Source organism: Aspergillus chevalieri, chromosome 5 (assembly GCF_016861735.1).
Source record: "Aspergillus chevalieri M1 DNA, chromosome 5, nearly complete sequence".
NCBI classification, from domain to species: Eukaryota; Fungi; Ascomycota; class Eurotiomycetes; order Eurotiales; family Aspergillaceae; genus Aspergillus; species Aspergillus chevalieri.
In genome coordinates this window covers 3583231-3609371 of record NC_057366.1, presented here as the reverse complement: position 1 = coordinate 3609371, position 26141 = coordinate 3583231, and the positions used below count along the sequence as shown (strand labels likewise).

At 50.8% G+C, this 26141-nt stretch overlaps 7 protein-coding genes across 7 annotated transcripts; 3 read left to right on the top strand and 4 right to left on the bottom strand.

The window, feature by feature from the left end:
* Nucleotides 1–2653: 2653 nt before the first annotated feature.
* Nucleotides 2654–5762, bottom strand: ACHE_51271S (glycoside hydrolase family 31 protein; the record flags this gene model as incomplete). The annotated part of the gene is made up of 4 exons (XM_043281081.1): nt 2654–4325; nt 4374–4541; nt 4595–4999; nt 5056–5762. The coding sequence occupies 4 exons, from the start codon at nt 5760–5762 to the stop codon at nt 2654–2656; spliced, it is 2952 nt and encodes a 983-aa protein (XP_043138595.1).
* A 1094-nt stretch (nt 5763–6856) lies between these two features.
* On the bottom strand, nt 6857–8883 carry SRB4 (mediator of RNA polymerase II transcription subunit 17; the record flags this gene model as incomplete). The annotated part of the gene is made up of 3 exons (XM_043281080.1): nt 6857–8088; nt 8135–8520; nt 8576–8883. The coding sequence occupies 3 exons, from the start codon at nt 8881–8883 to the stop codon at nt 6857–6859; spliced, it is 1926 nt and encodes a 641-aa protein (XP_043138594.1).
* Nucleotides 8884–10010: 1127 nt separating this feature from the next.
* Nucleotides 10011–12463, top strand: PFK1 (ATP-dependent 6-phosphofructokinase; the record flags this gene model as incomplete). Its single annotated transcript, XM_043281079.1, has 3 exons — nt 10011–10745; nt 10802–11263; nt 11312–12463. The coding sequence occupies 3 exons, from the start codon at nt 10011–10013 to the stop codon at nt 12461–12463; spliced, it is 2349 nt and encodes a 782-aa protein (XP_043138593.1).
* Nucleotides 12464–12797: 334 nt separating this feature from the next.
* On the bottom strand, nt 12798–14290 carry isn1 (IMP 5'-nucleotidase ISN1; the record flags this gene model as incomplete). Its single annotated transcript, XM_043281078.1, has 5 exons — nt 12798–12917; nt 12973–13907; nt 13966–14113; nt 14163–14177; nt 14225–14290. 5 exons carry the CDS (start codon nt 14288–14290, stop codon nt 12798–12800), a joined length of 1284 nt encoding a protein of 427 aa, XP_043138592.1.
* Nucleotides 14291–14649: 359 nt separating this feature from the next.
* ACHE_51267S (putative MFS quinate transporter) lies at nt 14650–16452 on the bottom strand (the record flags this gene model as incomplete). The annotated part of the gene is made up of 3 exons (XM_043281077.1): nt 14650–15039; nt 15099–16092; nt 16175–16452. The coding sequence occupies 3 exons, from the start codon at nt 16450–16452 to the stop codon at nt 14650–14652; spliced, it is 1662 nt and encodes a 553-aa protein (XP_043138591.1).
* A 2753-nt stretch (nt 16453–19205) lies between these two features.
* ACHE_51266A (fungal specific transcription factor domain-containing protein) lies at nt 19206–21211 on the top strand (the record flags this gene model as incomplete). Its single annotated transcript, XM_043281073.1, has 5 exons — nt 19206–19751; nt 19821–19996; nt 20053–20351; nt 20399–20622; nt 20672–21211. The coding sequence occupies 5 exons, from the start codon at nt 19206–19208 to the stop codon at nt 21209–21211; spliced, it is 1785 nt and encodes a 594-aa protein (XP_043138590.1).
* Nucleotides 21212–22358: 1147 nt separating this feature from the next.
* ACHE_51265A (uncharacterized protein) lies at nt 22359–25109 on the top strand (the record flags this gene model as incomplete). The annotated part of the gene is made up of 10 exons (XM_043281072.1): nt 22359–22431; nt 22496–22785; nt 22845–23119; nt 23173–23372; nt 23428–23586; nt 23636–23733; nt 23785–24117; nt 24170–24352; nt 24405–24980; nt 25047–25109. 10 exons carry the CDS (start codon nt 22359–22361, stop codon nt 25107–25109), a joined length of 2250 nt encoding a protein of 749 aa, XP_043138589.1.
* Nucleotides 25110–26141: the final 1032 nt, after the last annotated feature.

Below are 26141 nucleotides of genomic sequence, written 5' to 3'. Positions count from 1 at the left end.
TGGTGTCGACCATCTTCTTTTGCTCGTTTTCGTCTTTTCCACCTCTGATATTATTAAACAAAGATAAACAGCGATGTAAATATATAAATTGTTAATACCAATGAAACATGGATAGTTGACTTTTAAAGCCTCACAAAGACTATTTGATATCATTTGACATATGTCCCAACCCAGCCCCATTAATGCCCGAAGCTGTAAATGCCCAATGACATACATGTACTTTTGGAAAGCAAGGATTAGAGCCGTCGACTCATTTCCCAAAGCTGCAGTTAGTCATGGCCTCTCGAGGCTGATTTCGAAATCCTATGCACGTCTCGCTTGTATATTGTTGGTAACACAGCCACGAAGTTCATAATTGAACCACTCATCAGCCTGAGAAAACCAAGACATACTGTATGTACGTATGTACGTATGTATGTGTGTGTATTCAGTTACTCTGACCCCTCGCCAAGAGGTACTGTACAAGGACATATAGTTGTGGTAGCCTGCATATCGCTTCGGCGAGGGGTCGGGGTAAATGAATACACATACACACACATACTGTAAGCCCACCATCATTATAATACAATTAAATGTCCAATGCTTGCTACATTAGAGTTATGTCGACAATAGTCGTGGATTTTCTATCTGCTTTTATGGCCGTCGTAAAACTGTGGACTGAAGAGAAAAAGGTGGCTCCTTGATGCTATAAGTATGAACAAAGTAGTCATTCGGAATGACATTCAGTTTATAGAGTATTATCTAAGAATAAATTACCAGTCACAAATCATGGCAAAATGCGACCATATTTCCTGGCTAGGGCTTGTTGAGGGCAAGGCTGGGCCCCTCTTAGCATACGGATCCCGTATGAACCAAGTGATCGGGGAATTGTCCAAGCCATCAGTGCAGTTTCCTCAGATTGTTTTCTTTATGGGGCGTCAGTTGAAAAACTGTGCACTGCGCCAGCTTTATGGCAACAATTATCACAATCAGAACCGTCATCATCGAACTATCAACCTGCGGTTAGACGACCAACCATTCTTGTCGGATCACCCACAGATCTTTGCTGACGCTGACCCGTCCTGTCGATCAATATCCCATCCATTTGTGAGCCCAAGAATCTGCCACCAACAGGATGATCTTCCTGTTCAATGGCCCAAATCAAGACGTGGGTCACATGATCTCATCATTGCCAGGTTACTATTTCTTTTGACTGACGTTTCTTGTATTTTTGTGGATGACCTTGGGGGTTTAAAGGGAGTGCAAGAGTACTTGTCCACTTGGATCCAGATTGGATCCGCCTCCAGTCTCCCGGCTGCAGTCCGGCCACGGGTAGTAGTTGTGCTTGGAAGTCAGCCGAAAAGTATCACCCAAAGTGTACTGGAAGAGGATGATTTTCTGTTTGAAATCCTTCATCTTAGTGGTCTTCCCTTTTTTTTTTTTTTTTCTACCTTTTCAGGTATCTAGATATCCCGTCTACCGGCTGAGGAGTTATCAACAGACGCTTTATATCTGCAGTTGGGAAGTGATCTTTTCGCCCAACTACGACACATGTGACAGGTCCGAGAAGACCATCGTGTTTTGTTCTTAGCTCAACATTTAAATGTCCTATTCGAAGAAGCCGTGTAGCATGCAACAACTGGATTATTTGCACCATACAATTTTGCCCTTGCCTCGCGACGGCGGAGTCCACTTGATGGAGCATTCACATCTCATCTGGTCAATGTCATCCGTCTCGGCGATAAATCACGGGCCAATTATGATGACTTGGCTTTGCCTCAGCCATCTTAATGGATTCATATCCACCTAGAATGTACAGTAGTCCTCCTGCTTAGCCTTCTACAACTGGCCATGTCTGCTTGTCAGTCCGACTCCTCTTTTTGAGGAAGCTGATAACACTCTTTTTGCTCCTCCTAAACTCGTCGATGACGTGGTTCCATATCAGCTTGGTGGATAAGATTGGGCTTGGAACGCTGAAGGATCTGTTTTGGAGCCTCCAGATACTGCTTGCTTGGATGTCATCCAGGTAGCTCCATTGCTCAGGCCAAGTCAGTCTTTGGTATCTAACATTCAACCACATGTCACGACTGTCACACCACTTGCGTCAACAATCACATCATGTTGCCCTAGACTGGCAATCAGAAAAGGTTGGTTCAAGAACCGCCGTCCATCAATGAGCAGGTGACAAATGATAGCATGGTTGATTGTCGGGCCAGCTCTTCCATCATATCCCTTTGTACCAATAGGGCTGTTGAGTCGCCGTGTTGGAATTCAGAGAACTTTGCTGATTCTGTAGCTTGTTGGCTGTGCGGCCACGCTAAGTGCTTCCTTCGTTTGCTTGCTTGGATGGCGGCGTTTGTCGATATCAGCTACCGAGCAGAGTTTGATAAATGCGGCTTAAGTCGATGCTGGGCTCAGAGGCCAGCCTTTTGACTGTTTAGGATAGGTTGACGGGTTTGCTTCGGCATTGTGGAAAGGAGGGATGAAGTCAAAATAGTCTATCTTGGTTACTCCTATATTGGCAATTTTGTATGGGAGGAGGGAAGAATTTAAGCAACTTGCTATTAATGGATCATTAAGCAATTTTATATAGAGTTGTAATTTGGACAGCATGGCCAGTCGCTTATATCGGATTTGCTTGTAACGGGGTTTTACAGTATTCTGAGCCACCTGATTACCACTCCAATTTCCAACCACTCGCAGTCCAAGCGCCAACATTGAATCCGGTAACAACCAATGTACCCCTCTTCTCATCGAACTGGACATTCTTCGCCCCGACAGGGCGGCCGTTGAACTTGACCTGCGCCGTGTTCACATCGGAGACACCCCACACCGTCACATTCTGCAGAGCATTACCATCGGTCCAACCGCCTTGCGTAATGGAGGCCTGCAGCGATCTGTTCTTAACAACAAAGTCCACGGTCAGCGTGGAAGTCGGCTCAACGCTGACACCATCGTCAAGATACAGATCTCCGTTAGCCTCTCCATTCTTGTCAAGGGCCACTAGGATATCCCAAGGCGTTTGGCGTGCCTCCCTGGTTGTGAGTGCAGGCTGTTGCAGCGGAAGGACCGATCCACCACGCACATAGACAGGGATATGGCCCAACGGCGCATCAATAGTAGTGTTCGCCTGAGCCGGGACGGGCACCGCACTGCCATTATACCAGTCATACCAGGTCTCGGTTCCCTGAATAAGGCCTGGGAAAACCCCATTCACTGTCGTCGACCCCGGCTCGAGCACTGGCGTGACCAAGATAGAGGGGCCGAGCAAGAACTGGCGATCGGCACTGGCGAGCAAGGGGTCCGGGAACTCCCAGGCCAGAGCTCTCAAGACCGTGTCTCCTTGCTGGTGCGCATGGTAAAGCAGCGTGTAGATGTACGGCAAGAGCTGGTACCGCACAGTCATGGCGGTCTTACTAGAGTCGATAACTTCCGCCCACCGGTATGCCTCCTGGGGAATCGAGCTGAGAGTGTTGTGGTTTCTATAGAATGGGAAGAAAGCGCTCAGTTGCATCCACCGACTGCATAACTCCATATCAGTGTTACCGGAAAAGCCGCACGTGTCGACTCCGAACATGGGGATACCAAGCAGCGACATCTGTAGGCCTTGCGGGATTGAGAAGTACATGTATGCCCATTTGGAATAGTTGTCACCACCCCAGTGGCCGGCTACAGCGCCAGAACCAGAAAATGTTGACCGGCCGATGATGAATGGACGCTTGCCCGGGAACACCTGCGACAGCGCCTTGTGGGTGGCATGCAGGATGCTGTGGCCCCAGAGATTGTGGATCTCATACTCCAGTGTGCCTTCCGCATGGGTAGCATCGGGAGAGATGGCCTTCGCTGGCAGGGCGCCTTGGATGTTGTTAATATTGTAAGGCGGGTAGGTAGCATTGCGGACTCCAGGAGTCGGGGAGGTGCGCAGATAGGATGTGGCACTGGATGTTGTTGGAGCGGCATATGCACTGGACGATGAAGCTATGGCCGAGGAGGCAGATGCTGCCTCACTGGCGTTTGTGGCACTGAACCCTTCTGGGTACTCGAGTACCAGGTTCTGGGGCTCACCAGGAAGAGCAAAAGGAGGGTGAACTGGGTTCAGAGTCAGGTTGCCACTCCCGCAGCTGCCCGTACAGAAAGACGAAATCTCGCTCATGTCGATCCATGCTCCATCGTAAGCGACTTTCTTGTAGTACTCGATCATCTCATTGGCCCACCATCCCTCTGCACCTTGGGATAGCCAGTCGGGGAAGACTGTGTATCCAGGCCAAACAGCACCAATGTAGAGGCTGCCGTCGGGGTTCCGCAGGAAAGACCCGGTGTCGTTGCCTCTCTCGAAGGTAGGGTATCTGGCACATTATTAGATTAAGAAGAGAGAAATATGTAAGGCGACTCACGCATCATCCGGATTAGAAGGGTTCGGGATATAAATCGCCGAGTCAATAATGGGGACGTAATGTCGACCACCATTGTGCAGTTGTTGCAAGAAGTCTTTGCCTGTCTGGTAATCAAAGCCTGGGGTATTCTCAAAGTCACGATAACGGTTCAAGTAGTCAATATCAGTCCTGGTTCAAAACCGTTAGCCGAATTCGCCGCAAGGAGCCAATGTCCTACATACCAAATGGCTTCAAGAGGGATCTGGAAATCGGTATAGCCCTTGACAACGTCATCGAGTTCCTTCCAGCTTGTGTATCCCCAACGGCATTGGTGGAAGCCGAGTGTCCAGTATTGCTGGAACGCAGGGAGCCCGATAACTTTCTGGTATGACCTCGTCACTTCCGCCTGGGAGGGACCTGGGAAGAAGTAGAGGTCAATGCTGCCGCCAATGGTACGCCAGGTGATGCTGTCCGGTCGCAGCAGGACGTCCTGACCATGGGCATTACGCAGATAGACACCATGCGACACCGCAGTATAATTAGCGTCAGGAGATGGATTTTCACTTGTTAATAGAGTGCGCTTGCCATCTGCATCCTGGGTGAAGTAGCGGGTCTCTAAATAAAAGGGGTGGGTTCCATAGGAGTTGCTATATCTGTTAGAAGGTCTATACGAATGACTTGTCATCAGATCAGGATCCCTTACTAGTCAACCGTATCTCCTGCATCGGCCGCGTAGAAGGTCTGGGTGTAGTTATTTCCCTGTCTGAAAGGGCGGACAGACTCGCCCAGTCCATAAAGGTTGTAGTTTTCGGGCAATGAACTGGAAATCTCCAAGAACTGATTCTCGAACACTAACTTCTTTCCTTCGGTAGAGAAGAGGACGTCTCCGGTGGACTTCCTTGTCACGGTGAAAGCGAAACTCGGTTTGTTGGTCCAGGAGAACTGCAAATCAGAAGACGCATTGCGATTTTCCACTTGTGGCCGTGCCACCAGACCGGAAGGAATGAGGTACTGCGTCGCATTGGAAACATCGAGGTAGGTTGGCACGATCTCCACGTGCAAGCGGTCGGCTGCTTGGTATTCGACCGACAGCTTCAGAGACGAGATGTCTGTCCCGTACACATTGCATGCCTCGCCAGCCAGTGAGAGCGAGGCTGTTAAGCCGTTCAACGTGTTTTTGACATTGGAAGCGATGTATCCCGGACAGACCTTTTGAGGATCAACAGCCTGTGGATCCACGATATTGGGAAGCACCGTCGGGGCGGCATAAGCTGAGCTGGGAATGGTGAACTGCGTCGGCGAAGGAGTGTTGGAAGGGCTGTTGGACGCAAGGGTGCTCTGCGACTGAGCTATAGCGACACACAGCCCAGAAACAAGCCCAAGGGCTTTCCACGGTGAGTACAACACCATTAGAGAGATGAAACAAACCCAAGTGTCACTAAAGTATCTGAGCTTGACCAGCAGGGGAAAGTGTTGTGGCATGGGAATTCCCTAGGCTATTTATGCGTTCCCGTGGGCCTATATGGCCGCCATCTGACCTACACATTACTCCTATAGTGACCTTATTTTACGTGTTGCCGTGTAGACAAAAGCTGCTACTGGATTTCCCGTTTCGTATTGCGGTCCAACTAATGAAGAAGACTACCACAATCAGTTACCCTCATGAGTTCTATGGAGGCTTGGAGTAACCCACCTCTCCTTTCCACTTCAGAGAAAGAGAGACTCAGCCAACAGTTAGCGCGTGGCACAACTCATGGCGACTTACCTTCACCGGTGTGGCTCCATCATATTCCCTCTCATTATGTCTGGAGTCCCACACCACACGGCGGATTGACATGGAGTTACGGGCCATTCAGATATCATGGGGTATGAAAACCCGTCCCGGCATGCCACACATGGTGGAGTAAAGTTGTCTCATGATGGGTCTTTCGCCAGACATGGAGTCGTCAATGAAACTGTTTCCGGTGACCCATCATGTTCTCCAGAAACGGGCATTTATCGGAAATTGCTATGGACCGCAGTGAGTGCCAGAACGCCGGGGAAGTCCTGGGGAAATGAGTGGCAAACTATACTACTTGCTCCTAGCAGTAGGACGTTCGCTGGAGAATTGTACAATGTGCACAGGCCCCGACTGCCCGTGTTCTTACCCAAGGGTGTGAATGATGTAGTGATGGCCGTCATTTGAAAATACCAGTGATGCATTGCAGCATTTGGAAGGACAATTAATCCTTCAGAGAGTATCAAACATGGTCTATCTATATACACAACATGTCCGGTGCTGAAATCTCGCCCAATATGCCGCCATGCCAACCACGACGCAAATCCTCGACTGGCAAAACAAAAATAAAATAGAAATGCCAAAAAATGGACTCGCGGGGAATCGAACCCCGGACCACCCCCATGCTAAGGGGGTATTATACCACTAAACCACAAGCCCATTTGATGTGGATCGGCTTCCCGAAAATCGCTCATGATCGGCATAGCTCGGCCCCGCCCTTCCGTTCTCACTCTTTGGACACATCGGCGACAAACTCCATCAAGCCGGGCTGTTGAGGCGCTATCGGGTCAGCTTTCCAGGTCTGCGAGCACGTGCTGGTTCCATCTGCTGCACGGACATGCGATACATGGAGCGTCATCTCGCCCCGTGCTAGGGTCACTTTCATCTTCTTCTTATGTTCGCCGGTGGTAGGCGACACAGTCAGCAACTCTCCATGGTGCGGATACGCAGCTTGCCATGTCAAATGCCCATCCGCCGCGGGTTGAGGACGGTAGGATGAGACGGCTGACACGACATCTAGCATCATGAAATGGGTGAGGATGGCCGCTGCTTCGTTCCGTAGACCCACGCGGGCTGGTGGTTGAATACCAGGGTGCTGCGGCATGGTCATGGAGATATCGTAGTTGGTCCCAAATGGCGGGGTGACAAGGCTGGTGCGGATTCTAACGCGGAAGGGACTCTGGGGAGTGATGAGGGAACCTGATATGGTGGATTCCAATGGGACGAGGAATCCCTGGACCAGGCCCTCGACCTTGGGGAGAGTGTGGTTCTTGCGCTGGGCATTTACGGGCGAAAATAAGTTGGCAGTATGATCACACTCGACTCCAGCTGCCTTCAGAACTCCGTACATGTCCTTGATGAACGACTCCAACCATTGTACATGTGAGCGGTGTTGGAGGTAGGCGAGAATCGGCCGTAGGAGTTGGTATTCAGGTGTATGTCGGCGCTTTTGAGACAACGGCGGCGGGGGCTGAGTGCGTCGGTGCAGGTTCTGACGATGGGCGTAGGAAAGGAGGATACGGGTTGCGTGGGCGATGGCATCAGCAAGTACATCATCTTCGTGAGAGCCAATCATGTCCGTGTCTTCCGAAAATGACTCTAGATCGGTATCTGCCAAGTCCAGCATGATTTCTTGTTCTTCGGACACTGCAAACCGGATCAAATTCTGCCGCGTAGTGACCCCTTGGCTGCCCATTATCCGTGCCTCGCGGACAAGCTCGTGGAATAACTCTTCTTCATATACCGTGTCACGCGCTTGCAATATGCGGGTTTCGATGGATTCCTCGCCGTCCGCGGTGGATCTGGTCGACTTCGAACACCCGGTGACTCGATTATTCGCTTTTACTCGTACGCGGACTCTTCGCGATTTCGATGGGACCAGGCCCTTGTCCAGTATCAGGCTTCCGTCATCTGCTCGTCGAAGAGATGCCAAGCCACGGTCTCGGAAAATCGGCGTAGCTAGACAAGTCAGCATGACATTTGTATTGACCGTTTAGGGACCTACCCTCCAGGAATCCGTATTGCACGCCCAAAGCTTGTCTTTCTCTCGGCAACCTGCACACCTTCCATCCCTTGTCCTTCACGGCCAACACTTCACTCCAGTACCGGGTCTCCGACGCAACCTCGGTCTCCAACCGGGAAGCAGATTTGAGCAGCTTATTAGCAGCTGAATCAAAGCTTTGCAACCTCCACCCACGTGAGACCGCCTTTGGATCTTGTGCTGCCGATTCGGGCTTCGGGGGAGGGTTGACGATCTCGGAGTTCAAGGATCCAAGAGGCACGGCTTGCCTGAGGAAAGCCGACATGGAGGTTTCGGCTTGACGGGGGGCGTGTTTCGAGAGGAGAAGGGAGACGAAATCGAGAGCGAACATGGTTTCCATTTGTGCTTGACTGACATACATTAGTACCGTGCCTAATAACCAGAGTCAAGACTCGAGAAGCGTACAGGGCGAACTGAGTGATCTCCGCACGACGCTTGTACAGCTGTTCCAACCGTTCAGTCGAATCGACCTCGCCGGCTGGTTTCTCGCCCTCCTCTTCTTCATCCTCCAAGCCCTCCTTGTCCTTTTCCTCCTGGATCTTGGCCCGTAGTTGGTCTTCGTTCACACCGCGGAAAGTTCCCCACTGGGCGTTGATTTGGGCGATCTCGACGGGGAGCGTGTCTGGACGGTGGCGCTTTTCGATGAGCGGTCGGAGGGGGATCGTAAAGGAGTCCGTCGCCGTGGAGGAGTCGCCATGGTCATCGGACGACATGATGGAGGTTCTTGACCGGAGATGGTTGTGTTAAAGTTGACGTTGAGCTCGAGCTGCCTGGACGCGGTGACGCAGTGGCACGTGACTTCAGATCGTGGTCTACATAAGGGTCGGTTTCCAGTGTTCTTCTTATAATGCTCTGTTTATGCTATTCTAGTATATCTATGTATGGTAACTTGACCAGCAGAGTCACGTTGTCGCTGTTGAGTCTAGGTAGGATGTTCAGCACCATCTCCGGGATATATATCTTATATATCTACAGAGTGCCTCCATAGTATCGCTAGCGACTCTGTACTAAGACATACAAATACCAACATTTATACTCATTACCAGCTGTTGATACTCACTATACTGAGTGACCAAGTCTCATTGGCCTACAATGCTATCTGGAGAAATTCAACACTACCAACATATCGAACCCGTTCCGTGCACGTTCCCAGCTGGGATGCCGACCAGTGGCAGTTTGATAGCGACTACTCCGCACTCCGTAGTACTCTGAACGCTAGCGGGCCGTATTGAGAGAGAGGAGATCTCTCATACCCTGCCTGTAGTATGTGAATGTTTGAATACGTTCCTCCGTAACCCCGTACTCCGTATAGAAGGCCGGCCCGAGTGCGGGATATACGGAGCAGTGACATCCGATGCAATTGAGCCATACCATTGGCCTTTGGTCTATTATAGAACGGCGTGACTAGCCAATGAGAGCAGAGACAACATAACGGCTGTCTGTTATGCATGGCGGCTGCAGACGTACCTGCTTGCGCTTTTGAACACTCCGGAGGGCTACAATATCACACCCACACTGGCTGGAGTAGACCAGAAACAGGAAATGGAGGAAGTGACCGGTTCAAACCGGTTGTTGGCGTCACTGACAGTAACACGTGATGACCAAGCCCTGCCCTACCCCTCCATCACGTGACTGATACCCGGCACTAGGCCTAAACAGGCAAAGTGACGTTAAGACAACGTCGGTGACGTAAGGTTGGTTTTGCCCAAAACTCCCGCTTTTTCTCACCGGAAAAGTCCCCCACCTGAGTCTCTCTATCTGTCTCTATCTCTGTATCTCACTGTTCTCAATTCCTCATCCTCTTGTATACTCATCACCTCAGAAGCATAACGAGTACAGGATGCCCCCAACTCAGGCAGAACCCCCCAAGAGACGCCGCATTGGTGTGCTCACCTCCGGAGGTGATGCCCCTGGTATGAACGGCGCCGTGCGCGCTGTCGTCCGCATGGCCCTCTACTCCGATTGCGAGGCCTATACTATCCTGGAAGGCTACGAGGGTCTGGTCAATGGCGGCGACATGATCCGCCAGGTGCAATGGGAAGACGTCCGTGGCTGGCTTTCGTGTGGTGGTACACTCATTGGCTCGGCCCGAAGCATGTCGTTCCGGGAGAGACCTGGTCGGCTGCAGGCAGCGAAGAACATGGTCCTCCGGGGTATCGATGCCCTGGTCGTCTGCGGTGGTGATGGTAGTTTGACCGGTGCTGATGTCTTCCGCCGCGAATGGCCCGGTTTGCTGGACGAGTTGATCCAGAAGGGTGAATTGACCAAGGACCAGGTCGAGCCCTACCGCGTCTTGAACATTGTCGGCTTGGTCGGCTCTATTGACAACGACATGTCCGGAACAGATGCCACCATTGGTTGCTACTCGTCTTTGACCCGCATTTGTGACGCTGTGGACGATGTCTTCGACACGGCATTTTCGCATCAGAGAGGCTTCGTCATTGAAGTCATGGGGAGACATTGCGGTTGGTTGGCCCTGATGTCTGCCATCAGTACCGGTGCCGACTGGCTGTTCATTCCTGAGATGCCTCCCCGCGATGGTTGGGAGGATGACATGTGCGCAAACATCGTCAAGGTTGGTCTCCCGCACTCTCATAGTGTAGGAATTCGCTGACTGGTGGCTACGAATAGAACCGGAAAGAGCGTGGAAAGCGTCGCACAATTGTCATCGTCGCCGAAGGTGCCCAGGACCGTCATCTGAACAAGATCTCCAGCAACACGATCAAGGACATTCTCACCAAGCGTCTTGGTCTCGACACGAGAACAACCGTCCTCGGGCACACCCAGAGAGGAGGAGCAGCATGCGCCTATGACCGATGGCTCTCGACCTTGCAGGGTGTGGAAGCCGTTCGTGCCGTCTTGGACATGACGGCCGACTCGCCTTCGCCCGTTATCACCATCCGCGAGAACAAGATTATGCGCACGCCGCTGATGGAGGCCGTCAAGGCGACCAAGGACGTCACTTCTCTCATTCACAACAAGGACTTTGATGGCGCCATGGCCCTCCGTGATGCCGAATTCAAGGAGTACCATTTCTCTTACCTCAACACGGCCACTCCTGACCACCCCAAGATGATCCTCCCAGAGAACAAGGTGCGTTTTCTTCTAGTTTGATGGCGTTGCTGGGTCTAATAAAAACAGAGAATGCGCATTGGTTTCATCCACGTTGGCGCCCCTGCTGGTGGTATGAACCAGGCTACTCGTGCGGCCGTCGCCTACTGCCAGACCCGCGGTCACATTCCCCTCGCTATTCACAACGGTTTCCCCGGTCTCTGCCGGCACCACTCGGACGAGCCTGTTAGCTCTGTTCGCGAGATCGACTGGCTCGAGTCGGACAACTGGGTCAATCAGGGAGGCTCGGAGATTGGCACAAACCGTAGCTTGCCCTCGGAAGATTACGAGGGAACCGCCAAGTGCTTCGAGGAGCACAAGTTCGATGCCCTGTTCGTTGTTGGTGGTTTCGAGGCTTTCACCGCTGTCAGCCAGCTGCGCCAAGCTCGCGAGAAATACCCTGCCTTCAAGATCCCCATGGTCGTCCTGCCGGCCACCGTCTCCAACAACGTCCCGGGTACCGAATACTCTCTGGGTAGCGACACCTGCTTGAACACCCTGATCGACTTCTGCGATGCTATCCGTCAGTCTGCCTCGTCAAGCCGTCGCCGTGTCTTCGTCGTCGAGACCCAGGGTGGACAATCCGGCTATATTGCCACGACCGCCGGTCTCTCGGTTGGCGCGACCGCCGTCTACATTCCCGAAGAGGGCATCAACATCAAGAGACTGTCCAAGGACATCGACTTCCTGCGCGACAGCTTCTCTAAGGATTATGGCACCAACCGCGCCGGAAAGCTCATCCTCCGCAACGAGTGCGCCTCGTCCACATACTCCACCCAGGTCATCGCCGATATCATCAAGGAGGAAGCCTGCGGTCGCTTCGAGTCCCGTGCCGCCGTCCCCGGTCACTTCCAGCAGGGTGGTAAGCCCTCGCCGATGGACCGTATCCGTGCCCTGCGGATGGCCATTAAGTGTATGCTGCACTTGGAAAGCTACGCCGGCAAGGCGCCCGACGAAGTCGCTGCAGATGAGCTGTCGTCGACCGTTATTGGTATCAAGGGTTCGCAGGTTCTGTTTTCGCCCATGGGCGGCGAGAACGGTCTCGAGGCAACGGAGACCGACTGGAAGCGCCGTCGCCCCAAGACAGAGTTCTGGTTGGAGTTGCAGGACACTGTTAACATTCTGTCTGGACGGACGAGCTTTGTTGCCGAGTCGGAGGAGTCGCAGTCGTTTTACAGTTAGTACCCCACCCCTTCGCCCTATATCAGATTGATCTCGTTCATCATGTTAACAGTTCACAGAGAGCGCCCCTTCGGTCCCAGGCTCTCCTTGAATAAAAACACTACCGCATAGCCTGGAGTGATGTTTACTAGCGAGGTATCTGGAGGATGCTGATTTATGTGTTATATGATGCTATGGCCCGTTTGGATTTCGAATCGCATGTACTCTCTTACGACAGTGCCATGTAGAAAAATACATGGCGGAAAAAAGAATAACGATGTTGATCATCTGTATTATCTGGTATCATAGGTCAATAACGTAGAAGCACTCGTAAACACTAGACTGCGACATGCAACTAGCCATCTATAAGCGCATCCGGAATGGAAAGTGCCTTCTCATGCTCCTCCAATTCATCCAGAAGCGCCACCGTTTCGGCAGGACTAGCGATCCACGCGGTCGTCGATGCAAGACGCGCCTTCATTTATCTATTAGCTCCTGGAACATCTCGAGCACAGAAAAGAATGACGAACCTTGAAATCATTCGCACCGGCCGATAGGAACTGATCTCCTATATGGAATGTCTTGGTGCGGTCGATTCCTCCGAAGTACTGCTGGCATGCGCGCACTCCCCAGGATTTATCACCGATGTCGACAAAAACATCGTTTCCACCGTTGAAAGCGCAGAATGGCAATCGCGATCCCACGGCGGAGCGCTCGACTGTGTTCTGCACAACGAGGACTGTTTCCTCCAGCTGCTCGCGATCAATTAGTGTACCCCGGTCAGGAAACACTCCGACCGCGCGATCTTTGCGGAGAACGGAGACAGGCATGCTGAGGTTGGTCGCGCAGGCGCGCAGAGAGGACTCCGCGATGTCTAATAGTTCGGCGATATCCTCTTCTTTCCAATACTTCATCTCCTCGAGCAGCCATTCCTCGCGCGGCACCCACACCAACCGAACAGCGTCATTAGGATCGTAGCGGAACAGGAAGTTACTTTCACCACCCATAACGACCAGACCGCTCTTCTGCTCCGCCGTCAATACCGTAGATTCATGCACAGCATCAATCAACCCTTTCAGACGCTCGTAGTACCGAGGCGCATCGGTGTACCCAGCCGCAGTAACAATCCCGATCTTGCGGTCCTGCGACAAAAGACGAATAAGCCGAGGAATCACCGGGTTGTCTTCCGTCAGACACGCCCCGTCGTCGTAGAGCGTCACGTCACCGTCGAAGGTGACGAGATCAGGACCGTTGGACCGGAGCAGACCCAGGACCTGCGCGGTGTTGAGAATCAACCGGACATCGTTGAACGAGGGCGCAACGAAGCGCCGCCGGCTGATAAAGCGGTGATCATCCTGGTACCGGAATGCATCTTCGAGGGGGAGTTTGGTGAAGAAAGTCCCGACCGTGGGAACGAGGAGGTTTAGTTTGGATTTACCGGGAGCGCTGGTCCATTCATGATCGACTGGGATGCTAGTCAGTCGGAGTCAACATGGGGGAGTGGGAGATGGAGTATGCAGTACTATGGTCCAAGATGAGATTCTCCACATCGCGCATGATCTCCCGGTATCGCTGATGGGTGTCAGCTGCCACGGCGCGCAGCTTTTTGCTGCTTTCATCATAGACGGCCGTGGGATGCGAGTGCAGCACAAAGGGGACTGCGAGGAGACCCTATCGGGCATTAGATGTGATTATTTGGGCGGAGGTGTCTGTAGCGTACTTTGATCCATTCGATCTGGTTTCATTAGCGTCTATATACCTGTATTGAAGGGCAAGTCTTACCAATTGGTCTCGTCGATGAGACTGAGACAATACATTCCTGTCAGCGCTGATGTCTCCGAGTCGCATAGAGCGGCGTATCAATAGTTACCTTCAGGGCATCTGGCGGTCATCAGCAACGTGTCCACAATGAAACATGCAGAATACTTACATTCAACACGATATCGAGTAGTCATAATGAATTCACGATAAAAAGAAGATGGAAGATGAGTGCAGAAGAGAAAGAATGCAGGAGATAAATAGATGTTGGGATATCGACGCGGGGGGCGCCATGCCAAGATAGGAAACTGGCCTCAGCTGAACAGCTGTGCATACTACATAGTATGACACTGCACTATGTTGTACCACAAAAACTACTCAAATAGATGTCCAATCTCATTCCTTATGCTCATGGTATCTCATTATCAACATCATGTCCTCCGTATCAGCTACACTCTGCCCGTGTTGTCCCTATTCTCCATATGCGTCGACTCCTCCATGATCTCTGCCTTCTCCGAATGCACTAGATCTCTTTGCTCAGCATCGCGGTTGCCATACAAGCCAATCTTATACCAGGGCAGCTCAAACAACCGGTCCATGCTTTCCAGACTCCGCCCCGCGGTTTCGGGCACAGTAAACAGGACCCATATCCCACCCACGACCGTCACGGCCGCGAAGAACCAGAAAGTTCCCAGGGGCGTAATACCGTGAGGTGTTGGAAGCAGCATATTCGGCACGGCCCGCGAATTGCCGTACTGGTTCACAAAATGCAGCGTCATCGCCATTGAGGTCGCCAACGCACGAATCCGCAGCGGGAAAAGCTCGGCTGTCAGCAAATACTATAATCGTGTATTAGCACTTTCTTCTTGCTTTAATTCAATCGGATTCGGTACCATACCTGCATACTGTTCCACCCGAGCGCCCAGCCCATGCCAGAGATGTAAATCATTGCAATGGCTCCGCGACTGGCGCCGGCTTTCGCCTCTGGAGGCTCATAGCCGTCCACCACACCCATCTTGGGCTCGGTCGATAAGAAGGCGGCAATGTAGATCATGGAGATAGCCTGGAAGGTAATTCCAATGAGCAATGAACGCTTTCGACCGATCATGTCCACCAGGAACAAGGCGCAGACGACCGCTGCTACGAGCTTGATGATACCGAAAACGGCCGTCACCAGCAGGGACTCGTTCGAGCCGGTGATACCGAGGATCTCGAAAAAGTCAGGCGCGTAGAGCGTAATAGATCCAGCTCCTGACCATTGGGAAAGGAGTTGGGCCATGCAGGCAAGGTATAGGCGGTAGAGATTCTTCGGGATCATGAAGGTTTCTTTGATGATACCAAACCAGCCAGAACCCATGGTTGCTTCCATTTCGGCATAATGGGAGTTCCGGATCCCATTCATCTCCTCCTGAACGTATGGGTGGTCGACAGGAAGCTTGCGCAGTCGGGAAAGGTTCTTCAACGCCTGCTCTTCCTTGCCCTTCTTGACCAAGTATCGGGGAGATTCATGTTGGAAGATCGTGAGGACGAAGATGAGACCAGCGAAGATAATATGCAGACTCGTCGGGACCAGCCATCGGTTGTGGGTGTTGTCTCCCATATGAAGCTCACAGCCGTAGTTGGCAAAGTAGGCCAAGACGATACCCAGGTACACGAATCCCGTGAATATGCAGGTACACAATCCTCGAACCGAGGCCGGAGAGATCTCTGCCAGGTACACGGGTCCGACGACGACGGTTTGTCCGACTCCCAAGCCTGCGACAAATCTTCCAGCGTACACAGCTCCCAACTTGCCGTTATTCCCCATAAAAATGGCGATACCGAGGATCCACAGCAGACAGAGCTGGCGAGTCGCCCAGATACGGCCGATTCGATCGCAAACTAAGAACGCACTGTCAAAGGAAGCGAAAGGTCAGCATCAAAATCCACTGGGGCGTACTGAGTGAATATCGGCGCCGGGGGAGGGGGGCATACAAAAGAGCTCCTCCAACCGAGCCAATCTGAACCATCGCCGACACGTTGGCCTTGATGTTGGTCTGTTCGACCTTGCTGTAAGAGTCATAATGGATGTATCGTTGGAAATCCGCCGAATCGAAAGCTCCCGAGATCAATCCCTCATCGACACCACGGGCGGCGCCCATGAGGGCAAAGGAAACAACTGCGAACCATAGTTTCCAGTTGAATACTTCCTTTGGATCACCGAGGTTCCGTAGTCGGAAGATATTGACGGGCTTCTTGGGGCCTCCTGCCATATTCTCGGTCCCTAGCTCAGGTTACGCGGTAGAATCAACGTAAGACAACAGAGAGTAAGAAAGGAAAAAGAGAAGGCGCTATAATTTTCAGAATGGTGACGGCAATCATCCCACATTATATCTGTATCATGTCACGGCCAGTATCCGTATGCCATCTTCTATCAATCCAGCGAGAATGAGGGGGATAAGACTGTGTACGAACGGAGTGAGCCCGAAACATGCTGCTGTACCGAAGAATATCCTGTATCCACATTCCACAGGGTCTTGGGTGGGTGAGAATGTGCGTGCTCTGATAGGATCATCGATCCGTCCCCTGTCATACTTCCATACTTCGCGAGAGTGGGTGTCGCCGAGAAACGCCAGTTCGCTTGGCTTTGGACCTAAGTTCCCCGGATTTCATGGCATATAGCAGGGCTATATATACTATTCTCGTAATGAGGACAACTTCGCGACAAGATGGGGAACTTGTCGGATATGGTACATGGCAAGTCTTCCCCGGATTACCGTATTCGAATAACCGGTGCTCCATCATCGTATCCCCGCTACCATTGCGGAGGGACCCACGCCTGTGCTCATACGGCCGGTGAGTGACAAAATGTGATCTATGATTGCACCCCGACATTTCGATTACCACATCTCTTTTGGTTCCATTGCGGAGCAAAGGGTCCGCAAAGGAACAAGGTCAAGAATGAATGGTCGGTTGGGCGAAGGAACTCGGCCAACCTCCGAACGACCGACAGATCTGGGGTCTGGGGAAATGAACTGCGCCGCTTGGACCTTATTGCTTATATCCAGTCTTTTGCATCGTGTCTGTGTGTGGTAAACTATACCCGGTGCTTGTCTGTAAATTGCGGCTCGCTCCGTCTACCACGTTCCAAAGCTGACGCATTGACAGACAACCACGAATGAGATCGTTCCGGTTTAAGGTTCTTAGCCATAGAACTGGAGAATAAGCGAGCCACGAGGCCCGTGTGGCTGTCGTCTGACCGGATATGTTCGATAAGGCTATTCTGTCCGACTTGCTAAGGACCGATTTCGCTGTGGTCAGCAAAGCGGTCCATACGCAGCCAAAAGCAATGACGCGGGAAAACATGCTCGCATTACTCGTAGATTCACCAGATCATCGTTGAATGCATGCTGCTGATTGATCAGTCTTTTTCTCCGATAGTCGGACGTTATAGGCCTGCAGAAGCTGTCAGACTCGCAATCATGGATGGAAAAGGATTGAGATATTATCCAGGAGAAGACGGGCCCAAACCGACTTGTTGAGGAGGAATGGGGGGTGTAGAAGATGAGACGGGAGAGGGAGGTCATCGCGTTCTGCCGTCTGCGCACATGGTGGAAGAAGTATGAAAACCAAGCTGGATGGTAGTATTCTGATAGCAGTAAATACTGAATTGCGTGGCTTTCCTACTAAAATATATAGCTGAGCCTTCGAGTTCAACATTGCTTATGATTCCCGGACCCGAGAATATCCATCTTGAGACCATTACGCCAATTGCCCAAGCTGCATACCCATGCTCGGGGCAGAGTCTCTTCAATGCCATACCGCCATCAAAGCCTCGGAGAGAATGATATACCCGTAGTTTTGCCGTTTCTACGTCAACTCAAACATAAATGGTGAGACATGCATGACCCTGTTATCATTTCCCAGCGCGTGCATGATGTACTGTCGATCAAGCATATCATCATTGATTATCTGGTGGCTTAGTCGGGATAGCGGTTTCATTCCAGCTTTTGTTGCAACCAGAGGCGAGAAATCACCTCAAAACCGGTCGAGGCAATTGGAGTCGTGATCGGACATGGTGTTCTCCCACTGTATTCCGTATGGTCCGTATTCTGTCTGTCATTGACCATTAAACTCCTAGGCAATCTTCCATGCCGCGCGGTTATCATCCCAGATGGTATTCAGTATTGAATGTAGCTAAATCTGGATTCCGGTGAGCGAAGACTGTTGACTCGTCATTTCATAGTGTGGCATTTCGTGGAGCTGGGGAACACGGAGTATAGTTCATTATCCCAATTGCGCGGCATATCCTGCCTCTTCACAGTCTCAACCAGTATATGAGATTACTTTAATGACAGCAAAACAAGACTCAGTGAAGGTAATTGGTTCGAGAAAGCTCTTAGGAAAGAGCTCAGGGGAGCCGTTTCCGGCGATATGGGTGCATGGTCAGTAGTTGAATAGTGGACCATTACAACAACCACTTCACTAGCAACACCTCCATTCAATAGCTTCTATTCAACGAGACAAGAGGAAACATAGCATAGGGTCATAGACCATAGTACTCGTACGCTGTACGGACAATTCTTTAAAAGAGCCATGTGGGGCATCGGAATTACGGGTTAAATCACGTGGGGTATATCCGACCGTGTCCAGTTGTGACTTCCTACCGCGACTTCACTTATTGTTAGGTTCCAGAGAGGCCAATAATATGTCTGAAACACCCAGTCCCGCCCTATCGTCTGCATGGCGAACTGCCAAAGCCTGCCAAGAATGTCGCAAGCGCAAGATCAAGTGCAACGGTCTCGAGCCGTGCAAGACCTGTCAGCTGCGCAACACACCATGCATCTACCGCGACATCGTTCGACAACGAAAGAGGAAGCAGAGGGGCAGGCCGTCTGATAATGAGGAGACTCCCCAGTTGATTGAGGCTCCACGGCCCGAGTCCAGTGCTCGTCAGCAGTCCCCCGGGCTACCACACAAACCGTCGGGGAAGTATACATTCTACAATAGCGTGTCAGCCACACATATGGCATCGCCTTCCTGCAAAGTCCAACTGTACTATGGTCCAACTGCCCATTTTGCGTTGATGCAGCAAGTATATAGAGACCTGATGTCGAACCAAGCAGCCCAAGCGGAGGAGCCTCAAGGGGAGGTCGAAGAAGCCGGAGCCGGGTTGGACCTCTTTAGTTTCCGGCGCATCTTCTTTGGCACCCCGTCAGAAGCTCCGGACCTGGGAAAAAGTGCTAACATGTCGGGGCTACCGACGACCATGTTCTTGTCATATGGCCTGGCCAATACTTTCCTACAACGCTTCTTGTCAACTTTATTTGCTCTGATACCGGTTCGATCCCAAGATTTCTTTCAACAACAACTGGATCAACTTTATCAACCTTCACTGGGCGTGGAGCCAGACACTGCTTATCATGCATTGGTCCTGCTAGCCCTCGCTATGGGATCGCTGGGGACGGAACATTATGCTTGGGGCGATGTATTGTTTGAACGCGCCAAAGCGTCATCAGCCACGCTTGATGAAGTAGTAAATCTTCAAACAGTGCAAACCTCACTATTCATCATAAGTCTTCCCTCAGTTACCTATGAAACATAGCTCTAAAACTGGATTCTGACATCACTCCTCTAGCACGCTCATTACCAGATGGAGCAAGGTCGCCCCAATTCTGCATTTATTCATCTGGGAATTGGGGCACGAAAGGCAATTGCGGCAGGCTTGCATAAGGAGGTGCCAAGCCAAGATGATGAGACGTCGGAGAGTATTGAGGAACGACGAGCGACGTTCTGGTACTTTTACTTCTACGAAACGTTGGTAATATCCGTCTAGCACGATATGAACGGCTGTCTTACTGACACCCACATAGTTGGATTTGTTTTCATCTGGGTCGACCGAGTTCTTTATCACTGAGAGATGTGACTGTTACATATCCGAAAGACTCCTTTCTTTTGGTATTGCTGCATCTGGCCAAAGCAATTTCGCGTTCGGCCGATGAGATCTACGGACAACGACATGAGTCACTGTTACAGATGTGGAAAATTGCTAAATCTATATCGAATGATCTACATGGACACGATTGTCTTATGAAACAAGCCTTGGGATTTGGACTGGATAAGCCTCCTCAGCAGGGGGTATTGGGGGTCCGTCAAACAGTCTTGGTTACCCGTGAGTTAATTCTAATGCATAAATGCGAGCTGTTACTAAGTGCATAGTCTACTACCATACTATTCTTTTGACTTATCGCCCATTTTTGATATTCCGTGGCCGTTGGCAACGGGATATGAAGAGGTCGGCTCAGGATCCAGGATCCAATGCTGCGAAGCGTCCGACCGAGATTCCTGCATGGCTTAATGAAGCATGCGCCAACGTATTGAATTGCGCCAGCGCAACGATCCATCATTTATGCGGAGCGGCTTGTGTAAATGAATTGGTTAAGGTATATATTTGTCCCGCATCTATTTGACAGGATGCTTACCATATGAAAGGAACTCCGGTATCACGGGTTCTTCATCGGAAGTTCTTCGTTTGCCCTCTTTTACAACCTCATGCATGACGAGAGTGTCGCTTCTTCGCATCTTCCATGGATACATGCTGGTATATGGTATCTTTCCACAGTGCGCCCCGGAGATCCGATCGAAAGCTCCATATCCGCTATGCAGACTATGCTAAAGAAGCTTCACCCATCTTACGAATGGATCCCACCAGAACGCACCAGACAAATTCATGGCGCCGAAAACACATCTTCCTTCGCGACACGCCCGTTCTCCAGTGAAGGCCCCGGTCCTCAGGAAGTCCCTATGGACCTTAACCCACCTGACGAGCAACTACCAGAAGCAGGGTTTCCGGTCCTACCAGATTTGCAAACTAACATACTTCCGGGTGGCATGAAGGTGCCTAGTGTGGGAAGCGGGGAGGATTTGCTTGATCTCACGCAGTCCGATATGGGTTGGGACTTTGACTTTTCGACAATGGACCTTGAAGAAATATTTTCCTTTTACCCGGGAACAGGGCCACCAGCGATATGAACATAACAAATCCATTTGACACACAATAACTCACTTTAGCAATTTTATCCGGTATATTTTACCACTACCTTCGAAACGAAAAATGACTACTTTGGTTTACGTTCACCGAAGCCTACAGTGAATACGCTGCGCGGTTAATGCGGAACACACGGTCTCTCCGCCAGACGCACAAACCGACGGCGGGACCTTTTGGATCAGATAAAATTAGCCTCGGAAATGTTGTTATCTGATGATTTCTGCCACCGAAAAATGATTCTTATGACTGGGTCGCAACTATAATGATTCTATACGTTGCCTAAGCCTCCGTACCCGCCTCGCCTCACGGACCTATTTCGGGAATTGGCGCCAATTGACTATCGCGACAATGCTATAATGATTCAGTTCATTGGACGACTCATCAGCAACGCTCAGACAGCGGATCTCCACTGGATATGGTTATCAGATGGATGAGGCCCTGCCACTGTGCAGGGATCCCGGGGTCGACATCGGAATAGTGTTGCGGTTTTCCTTATAGTCTTGGGTCAATTAATGGATACATACCATGGCTACAAATTATCTTCAATGATAATGCACTGTTTATATTCCCCCGGCACTCTGGAAGTCCTAAGGTCAAGCAATTGCCAAGTGCTGCTAAACTTAGCATCTGTGGAGAATCATCAGCCCTACGGACCCACCGCTTCCTTGTTTTTATTCTCCGGTTGGCCTCATGTCCGCCCCCTATTCCGTTTGCCTGATGTGGCTTTAGTACGTACGAATAGCGAAAGGGAGCGTGGGATGTAATAAAACAAGGTCATTTTCAGTGACAAAATACTACGTATGCACGGATCAACAAGTAAACCATTAAGAATTCCCGCATCCAAGAGGAATATTTCGGACATCAAGGCAACCCCCCCCCCGCTCGAGTAGCCCGGCTCATCCAACGAGAAAGCGACCCAAATGCTTAGCAGCATTTGGCTGGTGGGACGTTGAAGGGACCCATAGCCAGTACTCAGCCCTACTGGGCTGATGCTCGGAGCAACCCCCGTTCTGTCGAGTCCCACTGGCGGCAGGAATATGGCTGCCTGGGCTGATTGTCTAATCTTATCTGATCAAAAAGGCTCTGCATTCGGTCCCTTCCAAGTTTCCGCACATCGATTGTATGTTCAAGATGACGGCCGACAGACAGGAGAAAGACGTGGCCGCCACTGTCGAGAAGAGTGAAGAAACCAGCCATGAAACAGGTGTGATCCCTTTTATTCGAATCATTATATTACCTGATACCAATATCGCTTTCCATATAACCAGACCCAGTACAGGAGGTGTTGCGCGCAGCAGGAGTTACCTCGGACGCGGACGACCCAGATGCACCATGTCTGACCCTTCGAATGTGGATATTGGGGATTGGTTTCTGTGTGTTTGGAAGCGGCCTCAATACACTGTATACATTGCGGAAGCCTTCGATCACTCTATCTCAGTCCGCAATCCAATTGCTAGCCTATCCGCTTGGAAAACTCTGGGAGAAGGTCATGCCCAATTGGCATTTCCGGCTGTGGAGATGGACATTTCACCTGAACCCGGGACCATTCAACCAAAAGGTCTGCTCAATGGCTACTCGAATAGATGGGCAAATGCTGATGCTAAAAGTATATAACAGGAGCATATTCTGATCTATATCATGTCGAATCTCAGTCTATTGAGTCGTCTCAGTGCAGACGTCTTGACGGAACAACAAGCGTTTTACGGATACTATGCGGGATGGGGCTTTCAGATACTCATTTGCCTGGCTACATTTCTTGTTGGATTCTCCTTGGCTGGACTATTCCGATCGGTCATCGTTGAGCCACCGGACATGGTTTGGCCGGGTATACTGGGAGTTACTGCTCTCAACCGAGTCTTGCATGGCCAAAAGAAAGAGGATATCACGAGCGGGTAAGTACCCGAACACCTCACTACCTGTTCGTGTTACTTATAGATCTATACAGTATGACGTGGAAGATATCGCGATACAGCTTTTTTAGTCTGGCATTTTGCGCGTCCTTCGTCTGGTATTGGTTTCCGGACTTCATCTTCACTGCCCTAAGTTACTTTACTTTCCCATGTTGGATCAAACCGGATGATCGTGTGGTCAACCAAGTTTTCGGGATGACAAGTGGAATGGGTTTGTTGCCATTGACATTTGATTGTGAGTGAGATCGAACTGGTTTCCTATCGCTCCAGCTAACTCTTATATCCTACAGGGAGTCAAATCGCCTATGTAGGCTCCCCACTACTGGTGCCAAACTGGGCGATCGTCAACGTGGCTGTATCATTGGTCTTCTGGATATGGATAGTTGCTACTGCACTATACTATTCCAACGTCTGGTTCAGCGCTTACCTTCCTTTTCAAAGCTCGTCTGGTATGGTATTCTGACCGGTACTTGCGAATGAAGGACTAACAGCTGCTAGTCTTCGACAACACGGGGAGCACCTACAACGTGAGCAGGGTTGTGAACCAGGCGTCTGATTACCAGGTCGATGATGCGGCCTATCGGGCCTATTCCCCAGTATGCTTTCTTCCTCTTTGGAAATAGACCGTTGTCGCTAACTTATTACAGCTGTACATGCCGATCACATACGCCTTGAACATGTTCGGCCTATCATTCGCAACGCTCTCTGCACTTTTAGTTTGGATGTTCCTAGAAAAAGGCAACCTTATCTGGGATGCAGCTAAAAGATTATACGCTGCTATTGCCAGCCCATTCCGCACTCGATTACAATCCTCGCAAAGTACCACTGAGACTTACCGCGATGTCTCTCTGCTGTGGTATGTCGCTTCCAGCGTGTTGGCAATTTTCCTTTCCATTTTTGCCGTTGAGTATTGGAAAGTGCAGCTTCGCTGGTACGGGGTTCTGTTGGCTCTTGCGGTTGCACTGGTCTTCTATGTTCCAGTAAGTCATGTTCTACAATTCCCAGGTATCTGGATTATACTGACCGATGTAGCTCTCCGTGGTCTACGCAACGTCCAACGTGAAAATCAATATCGATGTCTTCTGTCGGATAGTGGCTGGCTTTGCATTTCCAGGAAAGGTGCTGGCTAACATTTGGTTCTTCGACCTTGGGTACATTTCTGTCATCAAAGGTCTTTACTTTGCCCAAGACCTGAAATTGGGAGTGTACTGCAATGTAAGTTCCTAAGCAAAGATAGCGGGCAATCACCTCTGATCATATACATCAGATTCCTGCTCGTAAAGTGTTCTTGGTGCAATTAGTCGGCATGATCTGGGGTACACTGAGCTATGTCAGCGTTATCAACTGGGCCCTCAACCACATTCCGGGTGTCTGCACCAACTCCGGCACCAATGGCTTTACCTGCCCATTTTCTCGGACGCACTTCAATACGAGCACAATATGGGGAGCTATCGGACCTCACCGGTTCTTCTCATCCCGAGCAGGCTACAGTGCCCTTCTTTACTTCTTCATATTGGGCGCGGCATTGCCTATTCCGGTATATCTCCTCCGACGCCGCTATCCCCAATCCTTCTGGCGCCACGTCCACATTCCCTTATTTTTGGGTGGTTTGAACTACATACCACCGGCTTCCGGTACGAATTACGGTAGCTGGGCAATTGTTGGCCTGACGTTCGGGTTCTTGGTCAGAAGACGCGCCTGGGCATGGTGGCATAAGTATAACTTCGTCTTGAGCTCGGCACTAGACTGTTCTGTCTCAATTGCTGGTGTTGTTATATTCTTCGCCATCTTTTATAGCGGTGCGTCGTCGCGCTTTAGCTGGTGGGGAACACAGGTGCATAAGGTCAGTCTTGAATTTCTCTGATCGTAAAACGGTCCCATCGATCTTTGGCTGACAGATATATTGAAGAACACTTGCGATGCGAAAGGGTGTCCGTACTTATCGCTCGATAAGGGCGAGACCTTTGGGTAAGGACCGGGAGGGTTACTTCTGACAAATTGAGAACCTCATGGTGTCGACTTGTGCTGCTTGTATTGGCATGTCTGGATAGCCTCGCCTCAACATACACAGGACCTCGGTAAATATTATACAGAAAAGAAGAGAATAAGAATCAGGTCTGGATTCATTGCAGATTCTTTTTCCATCGTATTTTATGCGGCGTGTAGTCCTGAAAGAGGAAGTGCCTCGGCAAGAGTCCCGTGACGTGAAAATTTCCCTTTCCGGACACCACTCCTCCTCTCCCTCCGACGTCCCCGGAGACCTTCTCCCACCCAATCAATCCGTCGCTGAAGGAACTACACTTCCATGACTGCGTTCGCAGTCCCTGCGTTCCGGAGCTTTGCCACTGTTTGCCTTCGCTTTCAGGAATCCTTCCTCCGGCAAGCTCCGGCCAATCGCAAGGGTTACATGCTGGGGTTGACGATACGACTGTACGCTGTACCTTGGGATCAAGGATGTTGGCTGTCGTTGCATATAAGTCAGAAGTTTGATTCGTTTGTTCCGGTATGAAACTCCGAAGCAGGCGTTACTCTACTTGACTCGACTAATTTGGAATCGAGCTTTAACTAGATAATAAAGGCCAGTGATAAGAATGCAAGAGCAATTGACTTATATTTTCCCTCCGGTCTCCCTATCCCGAGGGACTGGTATATTCTCGGATCCGAATCGCTGCAGAGGGAAGTGGTCGAGGCTTGAGTAGACTGCTGGGATTCGACGTTGTACCGTGGGATTGGGTGCTCGGTTAGCCAGACCGACCCATGGAAAGCCGAGTGCATGATATGCTGAACCTGGTCCAGATCTGCCTAATCGATGACTCCAATATATCGATCGGACTATTGTTGTCGGTCTCCTAATCCATGAAGGATTTGACACCAGTGGTAGCGATACCATTCTACTTACCACCACCTACTAGGTAATTTCACGAGCGTCTAGACGTGCTATACTCGCTTTCCAAGCAATGGTCCCGGAGTTATAGACGCCGCCTGACCGGTACACATCCTTTGA